Source organism: Canis lupus, chromosome 11, assembly GCF_048164855.1.
Source record: "Canis lupus baileyi chromosome 11, mCanLup2.hap1, whole genome shotgun sequence".
Taxonomy (NCBI): Eukaryota; Metazoa; Chordata; class Mammalia; order Carnivora; family Canidae; genus Canis; species Canis lupus.
Window position 1 is genome coordinate 30786307 of NC_132848.1, and position 23110 is coordinate 30809416.

Here is a 23110-nt window from a genome sequence, read left to right on the forward strand (position 1 = left end):
AGGTCAGGGACCTTGGGGACCTTGTCCGTCTGCTCCTGACTCAGCCTTCCTTGGTGGTTGGGGTGGCAGGTCCACGAGCTGGAGAAGTCTAAGCGGGCTCTGGAGCAGCAGGTGGAGGAGATGAAGACCCAGCTAGAGGAGCTGGAGGATGAACTGCAGGCCACCGAGGACGCCAAGCTGCGGCTGGAGGTCAACCTGCAGGCCATGAAGGCCCAGTTCGAGCGGGACCTGCAGGGCCGCGACGAGCAGAGTGAGGAGAAGAAGAAGCAGCTGGTCAGACAGGTGTGGAGGCCCTCCCACTGCCCTTCCCTGGAACAAGGCTGAGAACGGCTCTGGGCAGGGGCATGCTGGGGACAGCTCCCTCCCCCTCCCCGTCTCCCCTTTCCCTGGGCTGTGTTGGGGGCTCCTTGTCCACTCCTCCCCTGTCCTTATGTTCCAGTCTTCTGTCTCAGTGTTCAGGGACCCTCTCCTTAAGGCCAGTAACCTTCATGGGCCCCCAGAGGCCCTGTGTAGCCCACCCGGGCTCAGAGCGGGCCTGGGTCTGAGTTTGGGTGCAGCCTCCCAAGCTGTTGGCATGTGCCCCAGGTGCGGGAGATGGAGGCTGAGCTGGAGGACGAGAAGAAGCAGCGCTCGATGGCTGTGGCTGCTCGCAAGAAGCTGGAGATGGATCTGAAGGACCTGGAGGCCCACATCGACTCAGCCAACAAGAACCGAGACGAGGCCATCAAGCAGCTGCGGAAGCTGCAGGTGAGGTCGGCTGGGCCAGCAGCATGGTGGCCGGGACATGCTGAGAGGTGCCACCCTCCCCTCTCCGCGGACAGATGGGGTGCCCTTAGCCCTATCTCGCAGATGGAGACTGTGGCCCTGGGGTTGAGGGGAAGCAAAACAGAAGCAAAGCTGCTCTGAGATCATTGACTGTGTGTCTAGTAAACAAGGAAACAAAGCTATGGAAACCTCGAAACACAGTGACGTTAGGGAGGTAGTCAGTTGGTGGCGGGTTTCCAGAGTAAACCAGAGAGAGCCTTGGCTCCCGACCTGATCCAGTCTTGGTGGACAGTGAGTGAAGCTTCTGAGCTGAGCACAAAACCCCACGTGCAGCCCAGAGCACAGGACACATACTTGGGAGACTCTCACCTCATCAAGGATTAAAAATCACAAGTCTTGTCTATTCATGTATTCCTTCTTGTACTTTAATAATGATTTTAGCGTAGTTAACATACAGTGTTATTTATGAGTTTCAGGCATACGATGCACTGATGTGTCAGTATGTCTGAACTCAGTGTTCATCAAGATAAGCATTAAAGATAAAAATCCTAAGAAACCACATCGAAACCACATCGTACCCAGAAGAGCAGCCACGGGAAGAATGTAGTCGGGGCCATTGGTGAGGTCCTAGGGTTGTTGCTGGTGGCAATTCTATCTGCTGCCTTGTGGCCCAGGGAATCTCAATTTGGGATTTATCTGCAGAAGAGGGAAAAAAACCCTATTTGAGCAAGATCTTTAGAGTTAAAACGAATCATGGGAGAAGAACAGAGGAGACGCGTTTCTACCCTGTAGTGGGGGCTGATCCGGCAGGTGGGCATTGACCTAGAGTGGCAGGTGTCCCGGGAATGGTGTCAGAGTGCCGCATTCGGGTCAACAGCCAGTTGTAGAAAGTGTGGCCCAAGTTGCAGCTTGGGCTAAGGCGTAGCCAGCGACGTTAACGCTGCCAGAGGTGTGCTTGGTAAATCCTGATGGTCAAAATCATGTGAAAATGGCACAGGGTAAAAGAGACGACTGTCTTTATTATTTTGCCCTTTTACCGCCAAGTCGGTTGAACATGGCTCCGGGCTGCAGGGCCGCCTGAAGTTCTAGGGGTGGGGCATCCCTGAGAGGGGCGGTGGCCGTGGTGAGGGTGTCAAGCCTGTCCTTGCACCCCAGGCCCAGATGAAGGACTGCGTGCGGGAACTGGATGACACGCGTGCCTCCCGTGAGGAGATCCTGGCTCAGGCCAAGGAGAACGAGAAGAAGATGAAGAGCATGGAGGCCGAGATGATCCAGCTGCAGGAGGTGGGCCGGGCCTCAGGGGGGCACTCGGGGTCACCAGCAGGGGGCAGCCCAGAGCCGCCACCCAGGGCCTCCACCCAGCCAGCCTGGGCCACCCAGCGCAGCTGGCAGCGAACTAGCCTGACTCCAGCAGTGGGTTGGGGGTGGTTTTGGCTTCGTGAAACAATTCCCTGCAGGGTTTCATTAAGTAGCTGGGCTCCCTGGTGTGATTAAAACGCTGTGTGAATTAAATTGTCGCCATTTGGGGCCAGCTCCCTTGCGTGAAATGAGGCTTTGTGATAATCACCACCTCCTGTTGGGCGTTGGCTCCTGTCAAGGGGGAACCTTCCCAGACCCGCACTGCCTTGTCGGTCACCTGTGAGCCATATCCCAGAAGCCTCCCCTCCGCCCTAGGTGGTCTACAGTGTGAGCTGACTGGCCACCCGGTGCTCCTGGCTGGGCTGGGTGTCCAGGCCTGTCCTAGTCCATTCTCACCTGCCTGGCCTGAGGTGATCCCTCCCTCTGAGGTCATGTGTGGGTCTCTCTTGAGACCACCTTACCCACCTGACTTTCAGAGGCCCCGTGCTCTTGCCCTAACTCCCATCCCTGCCTCGTTCCTCTGACTTCTGGTCTCCCTGGGATGCAGAGGGACCAGCCTCCCGTCAGGGAAGAACGGTTTTTTATTTATGTCTACATCCCCAGCACATGACTTGGTTCCCACACTTAGATCTAGGGGCTCTGCAAACATGTGGTGCCTAAGCTGTGGCCTCAGTGGAAGGAATCAGAGGAGCTGATGAGGAAGGGCTTCATGGAGGAGGCAGACCTGGGAGAGGTTTCGAGAGGAAGGGCCAGGGCTTGGGGGGCTTGGGGAGCATGGTGCTGTAGAGTGCCAGGAACGGGGGAGGGGGCTTGCGGGGCCTCAGGTGGGCGGCCCCAGCAGGTCACGGTCTGGGTTCTCATGGCAGGAACTGGCAGCTGCCGAGCGTGCCAAGCGCCAGGCCCAGCAGGAGCGGGACGAGCTGGCAGACGAGATCGCCAACAGCAGCGGCAAGGGGTGAGCCGTGGCGTGGCGTGTTCAGCTGAGGGTGGGGGGCGCCCCTCCTCCGGGACAGGCCCCGTCTCACTCTGCCTCCCTGCCTCACCCAGAGCTCTGGCATTGGAGGAGAAGCGGCGCTTGGAGGCCCGCATTGCCCAGCTGGAGGAGGAGCTGGAGGAGGAGCAGGGCAACACGGAGCTGGTCAACGATCGGCTGAAGAAGGCCAACCTGCAGGTGGGCGGGGTCGGGCCCCTGGGCGCCCCTCCCAGCGCATCCTGGCACCTGCAACAGCCTCCCTTGGTTTCCCTCTCTGGACCCTGGATGTGGCAGGGCTCCCTACCCTGGGAGGGCCCAGAGCTTGGGGCTCTGTGGGACCCAGCGGCCCCACCTCTGCCCCATCGTGCTCCCTGCCCCCCGTGCCCGGCCTTCCTCGAGGTCACCTGCCCTCTTTCCCACAGATCGACCAGATCAACACCGACCTGAACCTCGAGCGCAGCCACGCCCAGAAGAACGAGAACGCGCGGCAGCAGCTGGAGCGCCAGAACAAGGAGCTCAAGGTCAAGCTGCAGGAGATGGAGGGTACCGTCAAGTCCAAGTACAAAGCTTCCATCACTGCCCTCGAGGCCAAGATCGCACAGCTGGAGGAGCAGCTGGACAACGAGACCAAGTAGGTGTTCCTGCCCATCACCTGCAACATCCTGCAGGGTGCTCTGTGCCTGCCTGAATCCCAAGTCCCGGGGCCCATGTCCCCTCCTGACCTGCCCTCGTCCCTTCCACTGGGCTTCACGGAGTTCGCGGAGGAGCCCACGGCCCACCTCTGCGGTTGGGGGCTTTGGTGACCGTCCCTGGGGGCTGAATCAGCAGAGGTGAGGGTTCCTGTCCCATCGGGCAGCCAGTCTGCAGGCTCAGTAAGACTGAGGCTTCTTTGGTGGTAATGGGCAGGTTGCCCCGGGCCCCAAATCTCAGTTTTCCCTCTCCTTGCCACATACATGCTCTTGGGACTGTGCCCCTCCCTCCTTGAGCCCGTTTGCTCATCTGTGAAATGGAGCTGGTCACCATGCCTCCCGTAGACCGACGGTCGTGGGTGCTCAGTGACGAGCGCCTGCCTCAGCCTCAGAGCCTCCAGGTGGGGAGATGCCAGCGAGGCCTAAGGACAGCTCATCCGGCTGCTGGCAGGTAGCCGGACCCTGTGAAGGAGGGTCCCTGAGCCGCCTCGTCTGTGCCTCGCAGGGAGCGCCAGGCAGCTTGCAAGCAGGTGCGTCGGGCCGAGAAGAAGCTCAAGGACGTGCTGCTGCAGGTGGACGACGAGCGGAGGAACGCCGAGCAGTTCAAGGACCAGGTGTGTGTGCACACCGAGCGGTGGGGCCCCGGGACCGTCTCGCGCCCCCGTCCCTAACCGGGGCCGCCGGCCGCCTGTCTCTGCAGGCCGACAAGGCATCCACCCGCCTGAAGCAGCTCAAGCGGCAGCTGGAGGAGGCCGAGGAGGAGGCCCAGCGGGCCAACGCCTCCCGCCGGAAGCTGCAGCGCGAGCTGGAGGACGCCACCGAGACCGCCGATGCCATGAACCGCGAGGTCAGCTCCCTCAAGAACAAGCTCAGGTGAGCCCTGCCTCCCCTCCCCGAAGCCCGTGGGCTCTGAAGGGTGCACTGTGGACAAAGCTTCCAGAGTTGGTTCTATCTGTGCCCTGGCGGTCAGTGGCCAGGCGCCCCATGCTGCGCTGTCCTCCGCGGCTGGACCGCTCCCCGGCTTTCCGGGTGCACGGCGGCTCTTGGGGTCCTTTGTCCCCATCTTGCCTGCACACTTGGCCTGGTAGCTCCAAACCTCACAAGGTGTCCAGGCTGGGTGTTTCGCCCCAGTGGTGGCCCGAGGTGGCCTGCCGGTCCCTGGCATGCATGGGCTGGGTGTGGCCCAGGGCCCTGACCATCCAGGCCTGCGCCCCTGGGGGGCTGCGGTGTGGCTCCTGAGGAGCGGGTCCACTGAAGAAGTTCAAGTGGGGGAGGCAGAGGGTCTTTTTCTCCAGGATTCTCACTTCTCTCCAACATTCTGGCCCACAACGAATATTAACTTTCTTATGCGTGATCAGGAGAAGGTGCTGGGATGTGCTTACAGGATGGTCACTCGGTGACCTCTTGGGTTCACCTCATTTTGTATGCCATTTGAGCATCTGTATGAAAGGTGACGTCTGTGCACCCGTGTTCTGGGGTAAAGTGGGAAGCCAGGGAGCCTGAGGCCCTGTCGGATATCTGGGCCTCGTGTCCCTCTAAAGATGGCTTTGAAGTGTGTGAGCGGTACTCGGCCACCCTAGCGACCTTGCTGACGCTGTGCCTCTGCCCCCAGGCGAGGGGACCTGCCGTTTGTTGTGCCCCGCCGGGTGGCCCGGAAAGGTGCTGGCGACTGCTCAGACGAGGAGGTGGACGGCAAGGCGGACGGGGCTGAGGCCAAAGCTGCCGAGTAACCTCTCCTCCGGCTGCCCAAGACGGATGGACAGACCGACAGACGACTCCGCCTCCCCATTCCAGCCCCGCAGCACCCCGTCCACCTTCTTGGGACTGCTGTGACTATGACCTCCTCACCCAGTCCCACCAGGCCGGGGGACCTCAGGCCTGTGCCTCCCTGCCCGCTCCCCACCCCAGGCCTTTCCAGGGCGTTCGGCTTTCTCTGCTGCAGCCCCCTCCTGCTCCCCTCCTACCCCCAGAACCTGATACCAAAGAGTCAGAGTCTTGGGCCACTGGCCTGGGAACAGAGTGACCAGCAGGATCTTTGGCCCTCTCTTGCCAAAAAAGCACAAGATGGCGAGGCAAGGAGGGCAGGCCACCGGGGAGGGGCAAAGAGTTTTCTACGAATCTATTTTTCTTCAGACTAAGAAGTTTTGATAGCCCGACACCCCAGGAGAGTTGTCACCTTCCCCCACCTCCGCCACCAGCTCCCCCTCCTCCTTTGCTGTTGGCAATCACACACGGCGACCTCACAACCTCCGCCCCATTGGCCCCCCCAACTCCCGTGGGCCCTGGGTGATTGGGGAAGAGCAGGCCCAGGGCTGCCACCTCTGTGCGGGGCACAGACTGCGGGGGGCGGGGAAGGAGAGTCGTTCCTCCCCACCTGCTCTGGGCAGCGCCACTGTCCCCTCCTGTTTCTAAAGTGTCTCAAGTGCAATGACGACCCCCTTCCCTCCTTTGCCGAGGGCAGCCTGCCCCTGCCACAGCGGGGCCAGGCCTAGCAGACAGGGCCTCAGGGCCAAGCTGGAAAGGCCAGCAGTGGCTTCTCCCAACGTTCTTGGGGACCAAATATATTTAATGGTTAAGGGACTTGTCCCGAGTCTGACAGCCAGAGCATTGCAAAGGGCCAGTGGCCCTCCCGCATGACCTTGTACCTACTCAGAGACTGGGGCCCGAGTGTAGACTATCCGCACCGAGGACTCGGTATGGTTTAAAAATCTGTCATCTGCACGGTTGTGTTTGAAAGGAAAAAAAAAAGTTTCCCTCCCCTTATAATAAATGATAAAATTCCAAGTCTTTATCACTGCCTTTCCTTTGGAACCATGTTTAGAAGAGAGTAGCTTGTCCTACACTGGTCTACACTGGTTGCTGAATTTACCTGTATTCCTAACTGTTTTGTATATGCTGCATTTAGACTTACTTATAGCAAAGAAGGCATTTTTTTTTTAAAGAAAAACCAACTGAAGTCATGATGATATATGAAAGCTACATATGGCTAAAAAGCTCTGAATTCAGGTCCCAGTTGCTGTCACAAAGGAGTGAACGGAGCTCCCAGCCCCACCCCTTTTTTATATAATAAAAGTGCCTTAGCATGTGTTACAGCTGTCACCACTACAGTAAGCTGGTTTACAGATGTTTTCCACTGAGCGTCACAATAAAGAGAACCATGTGCTACGAGCCCTGTGTCTGGTGGTGTCTGTGTGTCCAAGCAGGTGGCCTGGATGGGACTGTGCTGGGCTTCTGCAGCGGGCACCTACTTTGTGCATCTTCTGGAAGCTTCTGGAAGTGCAACATGGCTGAGGCACAGGCTTGGATGAGGGGCGGTGGTTGTGCAGGGAAGGGTAAGCTCAAAAGGCAGGCTGGGCCCGGGGCAAGGGCGCTAAGAGGATCTCCTGGAAACTTCTGCTGACTTCAGTTACTGAGTACCTACGTGTGCTTGACTGGGGTTAGGGACACGGACCTAGGTGCTGAGTTCCAGGAGCTTCCTTCGCTGTCAGACAAAGCCTGCTCTCTGGAGGTTCCTCTGGAGCTGAGTTCTGGACGAGCAGGACCAAGGGAGTCGGTGACGGGCAGCTTCATGATCTGGGGGAAAGGACTAGATTCTCAAGTCCGTGTGTGTCCTCGTCTGAAGATGGAGGTGACCGGGACAGCAGACGCCCTCAAGGGTGTGCTGGGAAGACGGACGGAGGTCATGCAGATACTGGGACTGCTCAGTGCCTGAGCTACACAGTGAGTGCTCAGGAAATTGCAATTCTTATTAAGCACCTACTGTGTGCCGAGCACAGTTCATCCCTTCCTCTCTTCATCCCCTCAGTACCACGGTCAGGTATGTACGCTTTCCAAAAGCAAGGAAACCGAGGTGTGGTGAGAAGCTGGTGGGGGGGGGGTGGCATTTGAGCAGGGCTGTGTGATGCCCTGAAGTCTCCACCACTCGTGGAAGGGAGACCTGGACACAGCGGGGTTTGGGCCTACGGCGCCCTGACAGAAGCACTTCAGGGCAGCTTCTCCGACCCCCTGGAGGTGAGGAGCTGGGTCAGGAGCACCTGACACCCGCGCCAGGGGCTGCGGGCCAACATGGGCCCAGCCAGCCCTAGCCCCCACCCCCTGCGGCCCGGCCACTGGGGACTCAGACTGTCGGGCGCACCCGCTGGCCGGCTGAGATCCAGCAGCCAGTTCTCGTGGTATTGGAAGTTTTGTGACTCATCTCCAGCCAACAGGGAGAACTTAGGGCTGAAAACCACATTTTTAGAATACTTGAGGGTTTTAAGGATTTCTCTCCCTCTGGGCTGTCAACCTTAAAAATAAAAGGGCCATTTTACCAGCAAAATGAGTTTATTCGAGAACAGCAGAGGAATGGCAGTTCAGAACAAACCATGGCAAGTCAGGAGAGACAAAGGCGAGGTAGCTTTTATTCCCTTTTTGGAGGAAATCCGGGAGGGTTGTTGGGAACACAAGCTCCATGGGGAAGAAAAGGAGTTCAAGGTCTGTGCGGTTGCTCACTGGCCGCCAGTGGTGGGTAGCGCGTCGGGGCTGGGCAGGGAGGGATCTTCTTTCTTTTTCTTGACAGCAGAGGGTAAAATCCCTACATGCACAGCCCTCGTGGAGGAGTCCGGTGCTCTTATTTCTTTCCACCAAGGTTGAGCTTCTTAGGGATTTATTATTTTTCGTTTCTTATTTTGTTTTAATTCAAGTAGTTAATATACAGTCTTATATGCGTTTCAGGTGCACAATATGATGAAACAATTTTTTCTGTTTCTCAACATGCATCACAAGAAGTGCGTTCTTTTAAAAAATTAATTAACTTTAAAAATTTGAATTCCAGTATAGTTAATATGCAGTGTTACATTAGTTTCAGGTGTATAATACAGAAATCCAGTTCTGTACGTTACTCAGTGCTCATCATGACAAGCGCTCTCCTCATCCTGTTCCCCTGTCCCCCCATACACCTGCCCGACTCCCTCCTGCAACCACCAGTGTGTCTTCTCTGTGTTTAAGAGTCTGACTTAAATAAAATCTTGAAACATTAAAAAAGAGTCTGGAGTTCATTTTTGTTTCTTTTTTCTTTGTTCATTTGTATTGTTTCTTAAATTCCACAGATGAGTGGAATCATATGGCATTCATCTTTCTCTAACTGACTGACTTAGCATCATATCCTCTAGATCTGTGCATGTTGCCAGATGTCGGTGCTCACCATTTTAACCATTTTTTTTTAATTAAAAAATTTTTTGTTTAAAGATCCATTCCTCCATTTGAGAGAAAGAAACAGAGCATTAGCAGAGGGAAGGGCAGAGGGAGAGAATCTCCAAGCTGACTCTTCTCTGAAAACAAGGCAGAGGGCGATTGCACGACTCTAAGATCGTGACCTGAGTCGAAACCAAGAGTTATTTGGCCACTTAACCTGCTGAGCCACCCAGAAACCCCACCATTTTAACCAATTTTAAGTGTCCGGTTCAGTGCATTAGGCATATTCACACTGTTCTGTGACCATCACCACTGTCCACTTACAGAACTTTTTTGATCTTCCCAAACTGAAACTCCATCCCCACTCAACATTAGGCCCCTGTCCCCTGGTCACCCCCCGGCAACCACTGCTGTGCTGTCTTTAGGAGTTTAATTACTTTAGGGTGCTAGGTACCTCATATGAGTAGAATCATCCAGTATTTGTTCTTTGGTGACTGGCTTTTTCCCTCCGATTTTTTTATGGTGGTAAAATATGCACACCACCGCATTCCCGTCGTAGCCATTGTTCAGCATACACGTCAGTAGTGTTCTTTTTAAATTTTTATTTATTTATTCATGAGACGCAGAGAGAGGGAGAGACACAGGCAGAGGGAGAAGCAGGCTCCCTGCGAGGAGCCCGATGAGGGACTCGATCCCAGAACGCCGGGGTACACCCTGAGCCAAAGGCAGACGCTCAACCACTGAACCCCCAGGCGCCCAACACTTCAGTAACATTAAATACTTTCACAATGTTTTGTGGCCAGAACCACCATCATTGTTATTCTTTGGCTTTGGGGATTTTAAGTATAAAATTACTTTTAGTAATGTCCACAGCCACCATGGTGCTCGAATTCATGACCCTGAGACCAAGAGTGGCCAGCTCCATGGACTGAGCTGGCCAGGTGCCTCCCTTTTTTGTAACGGAGCATAACCGTGATTTAGGTTTTCGTTGCTGTTGGATCCCCTTGAAAGAGAGCCATCTCCATAAACACTGTGCTAGGGAAGGAGCCGAGCTGCCCACCTCCCACCCACCCATGATGCTGCTTTGTTTTAGACGTAGTGGCTAAGGGACGCCTGCGTGACTCTGCTGTTGGGCATCTGCCTTCCCAGTGGGAAGGAGGCCTCGCTGGCTGTTTCTGTTTCCTAGAAACACTAGCTTTCCTGGAAGAGAGAAAGAGAAAGAGAAAGAGATCTTACATCAAGTGGAAATAGGTGGAGAGAAAACAGCCTTTTTTTTTTTTTTTTTTTTTTTTGAGAAAACAGCCTTACCCTCATTTCCTCTCCCACAAGGTCTGCACCCGAGCAAACAGCACTCGGCCACCAAGGATGGGCCTGCTGGGGTGTCCCTGACATCAGGGACAAGTCTAGAGACACCAGGTTAGATCCGCGGTGGTGGCGCGAAGACCGGGACCTGGTGGCCGAGCCGGGGAGCTAAGCCCTCCCCCAGGGCCCATGGGAGCAGAGTAAGGGACCGTGGACTTTGCCAGGCCGGTGCGGAGGGCTTCTCAGAGGCGGTGATGCTAGATTTGGGCTTTGATGTATGAGCCCGATTGTTCCGGGTGGCAGAAGCAGGTGCTCCTGCAGCGGGATCTGGGTACCGGGTGCCTAGGAGCCACGTGGGTGTGGCCTTTTGTGGCTGTGAAGTGGTAGGTGCGCAGGGAGCATCCGGCAAGTTGGGGCAGGAAGGAGAATAAGGCGGGCGTGGGGGGACGTGGGGTGGGAGGACAGGGAGGAGGGGGCTGGGCAGGAACCCACAGGGTGGAGGGGGACGCTTGTGGGGTGGGGGGTGGGGGTGTCAGGGGCGCGGTTGCTCCTGTGGCGGCCGGGGACTGCCCAGGGAGGACGGGCTCCGGATGAGCCTGGGTGTCATTGGTTCACCACGAGCAGTGGGGGTTTCCGTTTCCCATCGGGGCCCTGCTCTCTTTGGGCCCAGCCGTGTGGTTCCCACAAGACGCCCAGCGGCGACTGGGTCCCCACGGCTGAGACCAGCTGGACGTGGTGGGCCGAGTGTGATGAAGAGCCCTTGGTAAGCTGGGGGGCTGGGGCCCGGCCCGGCGGCTCCCCCTCCAAGCCACTCTATAAGGAAAGGATCCTTGTGACCTGGAGCTCCAGCCCAGGCTCTAAGCTAAGCAGGGACATATCCCGGATTGGAACCCGGGTTCGCTCATCTGATAGCTTCCCCCCTCCCCCTGAGCCCCCAAACAGTAGAGAGGGAGGGGACAGTGCTCAGCCCGGGTTCCAGAGGGTTCCAGACGGCCCTCGAGGCCGAGAGGGCAGGGCCAGGTCCGGAGGCTCATGTCTTTGGGGAATTGGGAGGAAGCAGAGGAGGTGGAGGAGGGGAGGGGAGTCAGAGCCTCTGGAGCGTCCCCAGGGCGCTGCTGCCAGGCTGACCAGCAAAGGAGTTCTGTGGGGTGCAAAGGCTCGGGTGGGTTGTCTTGAGGTACCAGGATTTGGGGTCCTTGTGTCGCCCACATTGTCTCTGAAGGCCTGCAGGGAACCTGAGGGGGAGTGACTGCCCACAGTGGGGTGACCGTGACCTGGGGACAGAGCAGGGGGGTGGCCGGGCTTTGCTCCCCCCACCCCCCCGACTGGGCCCTCTCTACCGTGTTCTGTGGGGCAGGAAGAGAGGAGAGGCCTGTGTGTCCCCATCAGAAAGAGGGGGGCGGGGCCTGGTTGGCTCAGATCATGATCCTAGGGTCCTTGCATGGAGCCCCACATCCTCCCTGCTCAGAGGGGAGCCTGCTTCTCCCTCTCCCTCTGTCACTAGCCCTGCTGCTTGCTCGCTGTCCTCTCTCTCAAATCATAAATAACTTCTTAAAAAAAAAAAAAAAGAGCCAGAGGGGCACCTGTGTGGCTCAGTGGTTGAGTGTCTGCCTTTGGCTCAGGTCATGATCCCGGGGGCCTGGGAAGGAGCCCCTCATCTTCTCCCTCTGCCTCTGTCTCTGCCTCTCTGTGTCACGCATGAATAAATACTAAAAGTGAAAGAGAGAAAAAGAAAGAAAGAAAGAAAGAAAGAAAGAAAGAAAGAAAGAAAGAAAGAAAGATAAAGAAAGAAAGAAAGAAAAGAAAGAAAGAAAGAAAGAAAGAAAGAAAGAAAGAAAGAAAGAAAGATAAAGAAAGAAAGAAAGAAAAGAAAGAAAGAAAGAAAGAAAGAAAGAAAGAAAGAAAGAAAGAAAGAAAGAAAGAAAGAAAGAAAGGTGGAGGCGGGTGTTAAGGGTCTGTGGTCGCAGCAGAGGCCGGTGGACTTCGTAATCTGAAAACGCCGAAGTGTAGACCTGTGGGCACCACTCTAAGGGTGTGAGCTTAGATCTGTGTGTCTCCGCCGGCAGAGACAAACCTAGAGGCCTTTGGATGGTTAAAGTCACTTTCCTCCTCAGACCCCTGCATCGGAAGCCCTGGTGTTCCCGTGCGCCCGCCCGCCCTCGGAGACTGTGTGACCCTGGGTGAGTCCCTTCCCTGGAGATTCTTTGTTCACGTCCCTTCAAAACTTGGCTTCAGTCTCTTCACGCTGATTCATAGGATCTGTCGTGTTTGGGGCCCGCTCAGCTCTTCTGCTCTCAGATCCTGGCTAGTACCTCCTGGCCTCTCACTGTGCTGACTGTGTTCATGGTGCCCTTTGCAATTTTCAATTTTTAACAGGTCAGATCACTGAAACTTTCCCTTTATTGCATCCGGGATTTCCATCTTGACTAGGAACGATTCCCCAACTTGACATTATTTTTTTCTTTTAATATTTCTTCCAGGACATTTGTAGCGTTTTCTCTCTAGCTTATATTCAGGGGAACCCGGAGGGTCAGTCAGTGGGGGAAACCGGCAGGGGAGGAGGAGGTCGGGCTCCTGGGCCTCTCAGCGCAGAGAGGGGGGCTCCAAACCCTGACCTGGTGAGGGAGGTGGGGGACGGAATCCCGGGGCGGAAGGAGCGGCCTAAGCCAAGGCCTGGAGGCTGAGGTGTGATCAGAAGCAAGGCCGGGGCAGGTCGAGCCTGCGACTCTTGATCTCAGGGTGGTGAGTTCAAGCTCCCCGTTGGGCTTGCAGCCTCCTTAAAATAAAAATTAAAAAGAAAAATAGAAGCCGGAAGGAGGGGTGCGTGGGGTGCCTGGACGGAGGCGACGTGCAGGTGGGGAGCAGAGAGGAACACAGGGGTGCGCGGGTGGGGGCCCGGGGCCAGGCCAAGGGGTGTGAGGCTGATTCCGGCTCCTCTTCCCCTTCCTGCCCCGGAGCAGGGGCCGCAGCCACTTGCAGGGCGATGCTGTGTGAGGATCTCGGTCCTGCTGCCTTGGAGCTTAGACAGAGCCGGTGGGGCCGGGGGGGCCCCTGTCCTGTCCGGGCCGTGCAGTCGGGTTCCCTCCTCCTCCTCCTGACGGCCTTGCCGGGAACTGAGCTTTCCGCAGGCTGGCCGAGGACCCCGGGTACTAAGCAAGCAGGAGGGAGCACGGTCCGGCCTCCAAGGCCAGCTGAGGCCCAGGCCGAGGGCAGGGCCAGGCCGAGAATAGCAGAAGACGGGACGGATGGACCTCTGGCAAACGTCTGGTGTCACCCCGGGTTCTCCTCCTTCTTCTCTTGGTCCTTGGGCTTCGTGGTGTCATTTGGCTGCCTTGCCTCTCCCCCCTCTCCAGGGTCAAGGGACCCCCCCTAAGCTGAGGTCCCCTTGCATCTTGTTGGCCGAGGCTGGGCCGGACAGCCAGCCCTTGCTGCAAAGATGACCAGTAAACTCGTCCCTGATGTCCAGGCCCAGAGACGAGCGGCAGCAGGTGGAGGGGGTGGTCAGTGGCCTTGGAGGAGCGTGGAGGTGTGTGGGACCTGGTGGGCAGGACGCAGCAAGGCCAGGAGAACCAATGCGTTGTGAAGGCCAGAGCTGAGAGCAAAGAGCTGGCCGTGCATGGGTGGCAGGACGCGAGCAGAGCCACAGTGGCTTGGAGACAGAGAGAGGGACCTGCTGGGAGCCGTGTGCCCCCCTCGCTGGACCTGCCCTGATCACCCGACAGCTGTGTTTCTGCTTTGCTCCTGTCCTGACACAGGGTCCACCCACGGCCTTCTGGTCAGTGCCCCTCAGCCTGAAGCCACCAGGGCCACTCCTGGAGAGTACAGATTCCCTCTCTACTCACGGACTTGTTTTTACCCATATGCCCACCCACCTTCCCAGTGAAACACAGGCGCTTTTAATTTTTTGCTTTTTCTTTACGTGGTTCATCAAGATCTTTAAGTGATATTCTTACACTGGAAACAGAATAGGTGCAAGAGTCGGCTCCGGGAGACAGGAAGTCTGGATTTGAGTCCCGGCTCTGGCACTAGCCGGCTGCTTGGCTAAATTATTTAACCTTTCAGAGCTTCGGTTCCTTTTCTTACAGAGTCATGGTGAGAACTAGTATGTGAGTTAATTCACACAGAGCATTTAGAACAGTGCCTGGCGCAATGCAGGTAGTCCTCAACCACTAGAGCTAATCTCTTTCCCTTGATTTTTAAAATGTGATTTTTAAATTGTGATATTTAAAAGTTCTTTCTTACCAGGACAGAGAAGAGTTTCACTTATTTTTATACTTTCTTTTACACACTTTTCCACCTTCTCCTAATAATATAGCCCTAATATTATATCCTCTATTAGAAACCTTTCTAGTAAAAAAAAAAAAAAAAAAAAAAAAAAGGAAAGAAAAACAAAGAAAAAAAGAGAAACCTTTCTAGTGGTCGCAATTTATTTACACCTTTGTTTCTTTTTCCTTTTTTTCTTATGTCTTTATTTCTTAGCCTCTCAATTGCACTCAAGATTTTTGGACTCCGCACTCTGTGAAATGAGGATGTTAATCCTTCTCCTCTCCTCATGCTTCACCTCTCAGCTTCTGCTATTGTACTTTAGGTGCATGTTGATTGGCAACGAGGGCATTTAGTTCTCTTATTTAATAGTCTCTTGTGTTCTTAAAGTGAAAGAGCAAACAAGATTGTTTACATCTTTGTGTTGTTTTCAGTATTGTTTACTGTAGAGGTAACTTGTGAAATACAGTTGCACATGCTTCCTTGCACAGCTTTAGTTTTTCCTAATTTTCTAGTTGCCTTTGTTTTTGCACCTTGCCGTGTTGCGTTCAACATTTCCTCAATTTCTTTACAACTGTGCATTATGTGAGGTATTAGGTCAAGTCCCCTTTCCCCACAGAACTATTCACTTCTTATTCCATCCTGGGCTGGTTGTTCTCTAGGCTTGCTGCATGCCCCGCTGTATTCCTTGGATTCCTTTCTCCCTATGTTCTGTTTCCTGTTTCCTGGATCCCTCACATCTTTCGGTCTTGGTTAGTACCGTCAACTTCCCCCATAAGCACACAAACTTTTTGTTCCTGCAGCTCTTCCTCAAGTGATTTTCTAAGAAAAGACCTCAAAAGGTAACTTGTCATTCCCCCTTTAGTTCCATTTATTTTTTCACATTTTCATTTCACTTTCTGGAAATTTTCCTTAGCCTTTGCAACCTTTCCTTAGACTTCTTTAGTTTGTTGGTCACTTTTTAATACCCAAGATCTCTTTTTTGGTCCCATTAATTTTTTTTTTCCCGCTTTTCAGTGCATCCTGCTCTCATTTTATGAAGAAAACACCTTTCTGATCTCCCTGAGGACACTGATTCAAGGTTTAAAAAATTATTTTTATTTTATTTTATTTATTTATTTATTTATTTATGAAATTATATTGAAATTACAAAATTCTTTTGATGTCATTTTTTTAAAATTTTACTTAGTCCAGCTTATTTTTGGTTGTTGCTGTTGTTGAAGTAAGGAGCCCTGCCTGTCCTAGATAGTGGATCAATATTAGCTATTATCAATTAGGAAACACACATGTTCTTGACCTCAAGGAATTTCCAGAACATGTCTTCCCATCTTTTCTTCTGTGTTTGGTTTTATTGTTTCCGTAGCTTTTCAGATGGCAGTCTCCTTGTCTGATTATCTTCTCCTTGTGCCCCAACAGGAGGACAGGACTCTGACTTGGCTTGGGAGTGAGTTGGAGTGAGGTGAGGAACCTTCCTTAAGTAGCAGCCAGCCAAGGCCAGTGGAGAAACACATGGGATTAAGTCCATTTTGGCATTTGTGGCCATCCCAGAGGGAACCACCAGAGGCCTGGACCCTGGCTGCTCCCTGTTGCCACAGCTGGCTCACATTTGACCCCACCATTTCTTCTCTCTTCCCCAAGGCTGAATCTCTTCTGCAATACTTCCTTCCAGCTGAGACACAGACACAACTGTAGGGAAACTCCTCAGATCCCACTGCTGGCACCATGACCTCGGAAGGCCGTGAACTCTCTCCAGGTAGTCACCTTCCACTTTCTGGATGATGCTTGGTATTGCGGGGATGCCTCCAGCTGAGTTAACCTACAGAGGAGTCAGTCCCTTGAGTGTGTCATCGAGCCCCCAAGAGGGGTCAAGGGGAGTCCCCACCACAGGGTCGCAGGAACCCTTCCCTCCTGCCTTCTCAGGGTCTTGGCTGAGATGATCACTTTCTCTCCCTCCCCCTGCTGTCCTTCCAATGACCCAGAAGTAAGGCAAGGACAGCCCAAAGACATGGGTGACAGCAGAAAGAGAAAGAGGGGGTCCTGAGGTAGGGTGCAAGGGGAGGTAGACCAGCAACCTTGGAGGCCTCTCCTGCCCTCTTGCCCTGGTCAAGCCTCCGGCATGGCTCAGGATGACTGGGGGCTTTGCAACAGAGGCCATTCCCTCCAGCTCTCACCCTGCTGCCAGCCTGACTGCTCTGTGAGGGTCAGTGGGACACCGACCAGACCCCCAGTCGGGTCTTTGCCACAACCCACCTGTGTGACCTGGGTGCCTTACTTAACCTTATCTATAAATGTGGATGTTTCTGAGGATCAAATATACTGTGTTTATGTGGTTTGGGCCAGTACCTGCTACACTGGATGTCCTCCCTAAGTATTGTTACTCTCCTCTTGACCTGGAACCTGTTACTTACCTCCTCTCTCCCAGCATTCCCCACCCTGACGGCTATATTAGGGCACTTGCCCTGTGTCCCAACTAAGCATCTGCTTATCAGTATTGAAAGCAGAGCAGGAACTGATTCTTTGATCTCAGTACCCCTGCCTAGGCCAGTTCTCAGCTCTTCCCTCCTTTATCCATAAATACATAGCTTTAAAGCTGTGGTTTCCCTCCAGCTACGCCCTGGTTTTCTCTCTCTCTTAGTGTAACAGGAAAAAGAAAAAAACTAAACAACCCTTCATTCTTTCTTTCCATCTAGAGAACGAAAGTTTTCTTGAGGATGCTATTGCGTATTTCCAGAACACCGTGAGCCCAGAAGTACTGCATCACCTATTGAACGACCATGAAGCCTGGGAGAGATTTGTGGCTGTGGCTGTTGCCTCATTGCCCAGGTAACACCTCAGGGATGCCCCACAATGGTCACCCCGATCTCTGATTGGCAGCATCCTGGGGTGGAGGTTGAGTATGTTCCCTCTCAACAATCCATAAGGAATATGTCTTCCATGATATTCACTGGCAGTGAATGGCCTCGGATTGAGAAGGGAAACCTGTAGAGGGCAGGTTATGTGACCTTGGAGCTTAACATAAAGTAGAACTATCTCTGCCTTGGTCTCTTCAACTGTTCAATTTTATCCTGAAGAAACTAAGATAATGCATGTAAATTACTTAGCATAGTGACTGACACATAGTAGGTACTCAATGTTAACTTTTCAGAGGATTACTGGGAGAAGTCAGGGGCCATGGGTCTTCTTCCATGAGATGAGGGCTTAACAGGACTTCCTCTGGGACAATTCAGAAGAATACTGACACATCAGTCTGTGGAGAAACTGGAATTGGACTGAACTGGGTTGGATCCTGATTCTATCTTTGCCCAGTCCTGGGGGTCTCTGGGTCTGTATGGCTTGGAGTTTCAGATTTGCCATTGATTCAATGGAAGCTGGAATTGAATCTGGTAAGATTGTGGTAAAGGTCTCAGTGTGAATTGCAAGGTCAAAGGTGAGGATCCAAAGGCAGTCATCCCGTCCAAAAGCCCAGGAGGCTTGGATCAGTTCCTGCTGGTGGTCAGGATGGACAAGGGGTTCTAGGTTGGAGGACCAGGTAGGATTGGGCAGCAGGGCGGGGCCTGGGTGAAGCTCTAGGGCACGAAACTTGAGGAGGCCCTGGACCTAGCAGAGGTGTTGTGAGAGGGAGAGGGGACCTTTTTCCTCTTGCTTCTTTGATCTCCTCCCGCCAGGCATCCGCGGCTATAGGAAGGTGTTTCCTCTATGCCTTGCCTGGGAGTTTGGGAGTATTGACTACCAGTTGGAAGCTCTTGTCATCTACATAGAGCAGAGCCAGGCCAGTGGGAGGTAGTGTGGCTATGTGACAGCTTCCAGCTCCAGAGGGGCATTTGCCAATTCTGTCCTCATTGAGGGATTCTGAGACTCAGAAGTGCCCACCAAAGAGGAAAGTACTTCCTCCACCAGCTTGCTCAAAGGCAGGTCTTTTCTGGCTTAGTGCTTCAGATAGAAGGTTCTCAAGATCTCTTTGTCAAGTTGCACATGGTCTTGGTGGACATGCATGCGAAGCTGTCACCAGCTAAGGTGTGAATTAAGTTGGTGACACCTATGAGGTCGGGTGTGCTGGGTGCTGGGTCGAGGGTCAGTGATGTGCGCTGCAGAGACTGAGGGAACCAGGGAGCAGGTGTGCTGCCTCTCAGTCAGTTGGGGCAGTGGCTGGGCCCCAGCAGAGGACATCATGCTTGGGATGAGAGCAGGTGCCAAGCAAAATGATCATTAAGATCCCTTCTTGCTCTGAGGGTTTTTTTTTTTTTTCTTTAATTCCAAGTTCCACAGTGAGCTACACTGTAAAGTCTGAGAGCACTCTCCCTACAATTGCCCTTACTTTTGGCATCAACTGGTAATTGTGGCAGTGGGGTTCCCCAAACCACCGGAGATTGGATGAGTCTCTGGAAGCACTTGTAGAGCTCACTGAGAGCTGTCACTCTCGGTAATGCTGTGTCACAGGGCAGGATACAGGTTACCTTCAGCCAAGGAAAGAGACACTTGGGGCAGAGGCCTGGAGGGTTTCCAGTGCAAAGCTTCAATTGTCCTCAGGATGCATTACTGTCCTGTATTCAGTGTGTAACAATGGCATGTGGAGCATTGCCCAGCAGGGAAGCTCTCGGTGTGAAAGTAAACAATTATCGTGACACTTATTAAAATGGTAAAGAAGACTTAATTCATGTTGTAGGTGTCCAGAGAGTGTTTGTCATAGGACAGTGAGATCTGGCTTAACTGGGACTACAGCAAGATAGTTAGGGATTTAGTCAAGGAGCAGGATGGGGCCTGGGGATGAATAATCACTAAGAGGAGATATGAAGGTGGGGGGATTCTTACTAACCTGATCCAACATGGTTCTTGCAAAGACTGGGCACTCCAGGCTGTTAAGGACAGAGCACAGAAGACCAACGGCAAGGCCTAGTCAGGCAGAGGGCTCAGAAGAGCCTGAGTAATGTTTGTTCATGGAGAGAGTCTTTTTCAACCTGAGGCTCAGGGTATAGACTTTTATTGGGGGTCAGTCCCATGCTCCCTGCATGGCCACCTGGTGATCTCCAGCTCCACTTAGAGGTCACACTAACGCTTTTAGTTTCTAGTTCTTCCATAGATCAGAACTGACAGCACATGACCCAACGCCTTCATCATACATCGTCTTGTCAGGCTGTCCAGTAGCCTGAGGCCCAGGCATCATCATTCTAGCAGCCTTGACATCCTAGGTAGGGCCTAGAGCTCACCTCCAGTGCCAAAGGCAAAGGGCAGGCCTCTGTGGGTAAGGTTAATCCTTCAGTACACATGAAGAGCCTCCCAACAAAAGTTTTTCTGCTCCCACCCCACTTCCCTGTGTTCATCTACTGAGTTCCCAGTCTACAAACACTGTGGCACTGACCAGCTGACCTGACCTTGACTCTAGAGGCATCTTCCTCAAATACCCACCAAGTAAGAGCATCTTCAGATGACACGGACTTATTTTTCCCCGACCTGACTGTGTCTTACGGAACATGAGCAATGGGAAGAATGTTTTTAACACTGCAGAAACAGTTCATTCCATTTGTAAAATTCTTTTCCGTTCGATTTCTAGTAAACATTTTCTGTGGTTTACGTAGGATAGATCAAATCAAGCCCATTTGACAGATCAGTCTTTCTTACTCACTAGACCTTCGCTGTTTCAGGGAGGAGGCTGACATACTACGTGAAGGTTTGAATGACCTGACAGGACACATGGATATGGAAGACGAAGACCTGGCTAGGGAGACTTTTTTGAATGTGTTTCCCCAGTTGAAAGTGGAGCTTGAGAAACGCATAAGAAAGCTCCGTAGGCTTGCAGATGAGGTTGACAAGGTCCACAAGCGCTGCACCATCTCCAACATGGTAGCGAGTTCCACCGGTGCTGCGTCTGGCCTCCTGGGCGTCCTTGGTCTGGGTCTGGCACCTGTAACAGCAGGGTTCAGTCTGACACTCTTGACAACTGGATCGATGCTGGGAGTTGCAGCTACTGTGACTCACATGTCCACCAGCCTTGTGGAATACTCAAACACATCGTCTGCAAGAGCTGAAGCCAGTGACCTGGTGTCTGGTATTGATCAAGGGGACAGAGTTGGATTGGATCTGCAGAACACCATACTCAAAATTCTTTCTTTAGGATCTGTCATTAGAAATCTGAAAAAAATTGCAAAGAATAATAGTGCCAAGAAGGTAGCCACAGTCCAACCTCACCTGGTAGACAAGGCCAGGCGCCTCATGACAGGTAGGAGTGTCTCAGTTCGAAGTGGCAATCTGGTGCAGAAAGCTTTTGGAGGTACTGCTCTGGCAATGTCCAAAGGAATCCGGTATCTGGGCATGGCTAGCTCAGGTGTGTTCCTTCTGATGGATGTGGCCAGCCTTGTAAAAGAGTCAAGGCACTTGCATGAGGGGGCAAGGGCAGAGTTAGCTGAAGTGCTGAGGCAGCAGGCCCAGGAGCTGGAGAGAAAGTTGGAATTGCTCACACGGCTCTATGAGAGTCTCATGTAGGGCCGACTCCATGACCTCCGAGCAGGGACAGAGCAGGGGCGAGAGTGGGACAAAGACGTAGAGGGACTTTATTAGAAGGGGAGGGGGGCAAAATAACATTTGGGGGGGGCGTTCCAGAGTTTAGCATTAGGTTAGTTGGGCCCAGTGACGGCGGGGTTTATTCAGTTTTTTTGGGGGGGGGTCCCAGGGAGGAAGGGACATGGGGCTGGAATGAGGAGACAGGGATGGAGAGAGTGAGGAGAATGGACCAAAGAGGACACGGGGGACGTGGGGAAAGAGGGGCACGCAGGAACAAGCAGCGAGGCCAGGAATACTCAAGCAAGAATGGTTGGAATATGCGAGAAGTGCTCCTCTGCCCACCCTCCCCGTGGTGACGCACTGGCAGGAGTGGACTCTTTCCTACAAATCCAAAACCGTGATGAGATTCTACTCCCCCTGGTCAGAATGGCCTGAACAAATCAGGGCACAACAGATGCTGACAAGGATGTAGAGAATGGGAAAACCTCTGATGCTGCTGGTGGCAATGCAAGCTGGGGCAGCTGCACTGGAAAACAATGTGGAGGTTCCTCAAAAAGTTAAAAATAGAGCTACCTTATGACCCAGTAATTACAGTGCTAGGTATTAATCCAGATGATACAAACATAGTGATTCAAAGGGCATGTGCACCCCGATATTTATTTATTTTATTTTTCAAAGATGTTACTTATTGGAGAGAGGCCATGGGAAGGGTGGGGAGGAGCTGAGAGAGGGGGCCAAGCGGACTCCTCCATGAGCAGGAAACCCAGCTCAGGGCTCAATCCCAGGACCCTGAGATTATGACCTGAGCTGAAGGCAGATGTTTAACTGACTGAGACACCCAGGCTTCCACCCCAATATTCATAGCAGCAATGTCCACAATAGTCCAACACTGAAAAGAGGCCAGAGGTCTATCAACAGATGAGTGGATAAAGATGTGTAGATACACACAATGGAATACTACTCAGCCATCAAAAAAGAATGAAATCTTACCATTTGCAATAACATGGATGGAACTAGAGGGTATTGTGCTAAGTGAAATAAGTTAATCAGAGAAAGACAAATACCACATGATTTCACTCATAAGTAGAATTTAAGATAGAAAACAGGTGAACATAGGGAAAGGGAAAGAAAAATAAAATAAGAGGAAAACAAGGAGGGAGACAAACCATAAGAGACCCTTAACTCTGGGAAACAAACTGAGAGTCTCTGGAGGGGAGGTGGGGGGTGGGGGGGTAACTGAGTAATAGGCATTAAGGAGGGCACGTGATGGAATGAGCACTGGGTATTATATGCCACTGATGAGTCATGAAACTCTACCCCTGAGACGAATAATGTACTATATGCTAACTAAATTGAATTTAAATAAAAAATTATATATATAAAAAAGAATGGACTCTTTCCTGCCTCAATTCACCTTTGTCTTCCAGTCGACTGACCATTAGATGACGACTTCCTCATGATGGTGGCGGTGGGGACGATGGCAGAAGGGTGGGGGAACATTTGGCAAGTTGCTGGTGCTTTGGGGGGCCAGGTGCACTGAGAGACCAATGAAATTCTAAAGGTGGTGTTGGAACCGTGGTGATCTGGAAAAAAAAAAAAAGCATGGGTCGGGGGGGGGGGGTTAGAAAAGAGAGAGCAGATGTCAGCAGCGGGTCAAGGAACCTTGTGGTAGATTGAGGTCAACTTGGGGCCAAGGTCAACCGTGTCTCATCCTGAAGGAGGTTCATATAAAGGATTTTTAGGACGAATACAGGTATGCGATATCTTTAAGATCATAAAACTGAATGGGTAAGAATTTCCAGAACTAACTAAAAAGCTGCATTCGAATTAAACAAGAACTAGTAACATGGGACTAAATGAACTAAGTAGAAGAGTGTGGTTTTGTGACTTCTGTTTGAAACACTGCTGGTTCTCTCATGTCTGTGCTTCCAGAATAAGGAAAGTCTTAAGTAAGATACCTATGACTTACAGAAATTTGATAAAGCATTCACTTATGAACAAATTGAAGCGTTTAACTTTTCTGTCGACCTAAACCCTCTGATAATCAAAAGGTCTCAGTGAGTATTCTTTCTTCCATGACAATCACAGTAAT

The 23110-nt window shown here is 52.7% G+C and overlaps 2 protein-coding genes across 14 annotated transcripts in view; both read left to right on the forward strand.

Moving 5' to 3' along the window:
- MYH9 (myosin heavy chain 9) overlaps positions 1-6954 on the forward strand; it is a 91549-nt gene extending 84595 nt beyond the window's left edge. Inside the window, exons 33-41 of the mRNA XM_072844109.1 lie at positions 70-282; positions 586-747; positions 1921-2049; positions 2991-3079; positions 3172-3295; positions 3520-3728; positions 4292-4400; positions 4487-4659; positions 5399-6954. Coding sequence (XP_072700210.1) covers positions 70-282; positions 586-747; positions 1921-2049; positions 2991-3079; positions 3172-3295; positions 3520-3728; positions 4292-4400; positions 4487-4659; positions 5399-5516 — 1326 coding nt within the window. The 3' untranslated portion in view covers positions 5517-6954. The remainder of the gene's footprint in view (positions 1-69; positions 283-585; positions 748-1920; positions 2050-2990; positions 3080-3171; positions 3296-3519; positions 3729-4291; positions 4401-4486; positions 4660-5398) is intronic.
- Positions 6955-10257: 3303 nt separating this feature from the next.
- LOC140642911 (apolipoprotein L3-like) lies at positions 10258-22056 on the forward strand. 13 transcript variants are annotated; one of them, XM_072844114.1, is made up of 8 exons: positions 10258-10374; positions 12375-12440; positions 15327-15365; positions 15541-15604; positions 15940-15982; positions 16162-16276; positions 17214-17346; positions 20163-22056. In XM_072844114.1, the coding sequence occupies exons 6-8, from the start codon at positions 16246-16248 to the stop codon at positions 20998-21000; spliced, it is 1002 nt and encodes a 333-aa protein (XP_072700215.1). In that variant the 5' UTR covers positions 10258-10374; positions 12375-12440; positions 15327-15365; positions 15541-15604; positions 15940-15982; positions 16162-16245; the 3' UTR covers positions 21001-22056. The 13 variants fall into 13 exon arrangements, with proteins under 13 accessions (XP_072700215.1, XP_072700214.1, XP_072700219.1 ...); XM_072844111.1 differs by lacking the exon at positions 10258-10374 and adding an exon at positions 10868-11023; XM_072844113.1 differs by lacking the exon at positions 15327-15365.
- The last annotated feature ends 1054 nt before the right edge of the window (positions 22057-23110 follow it).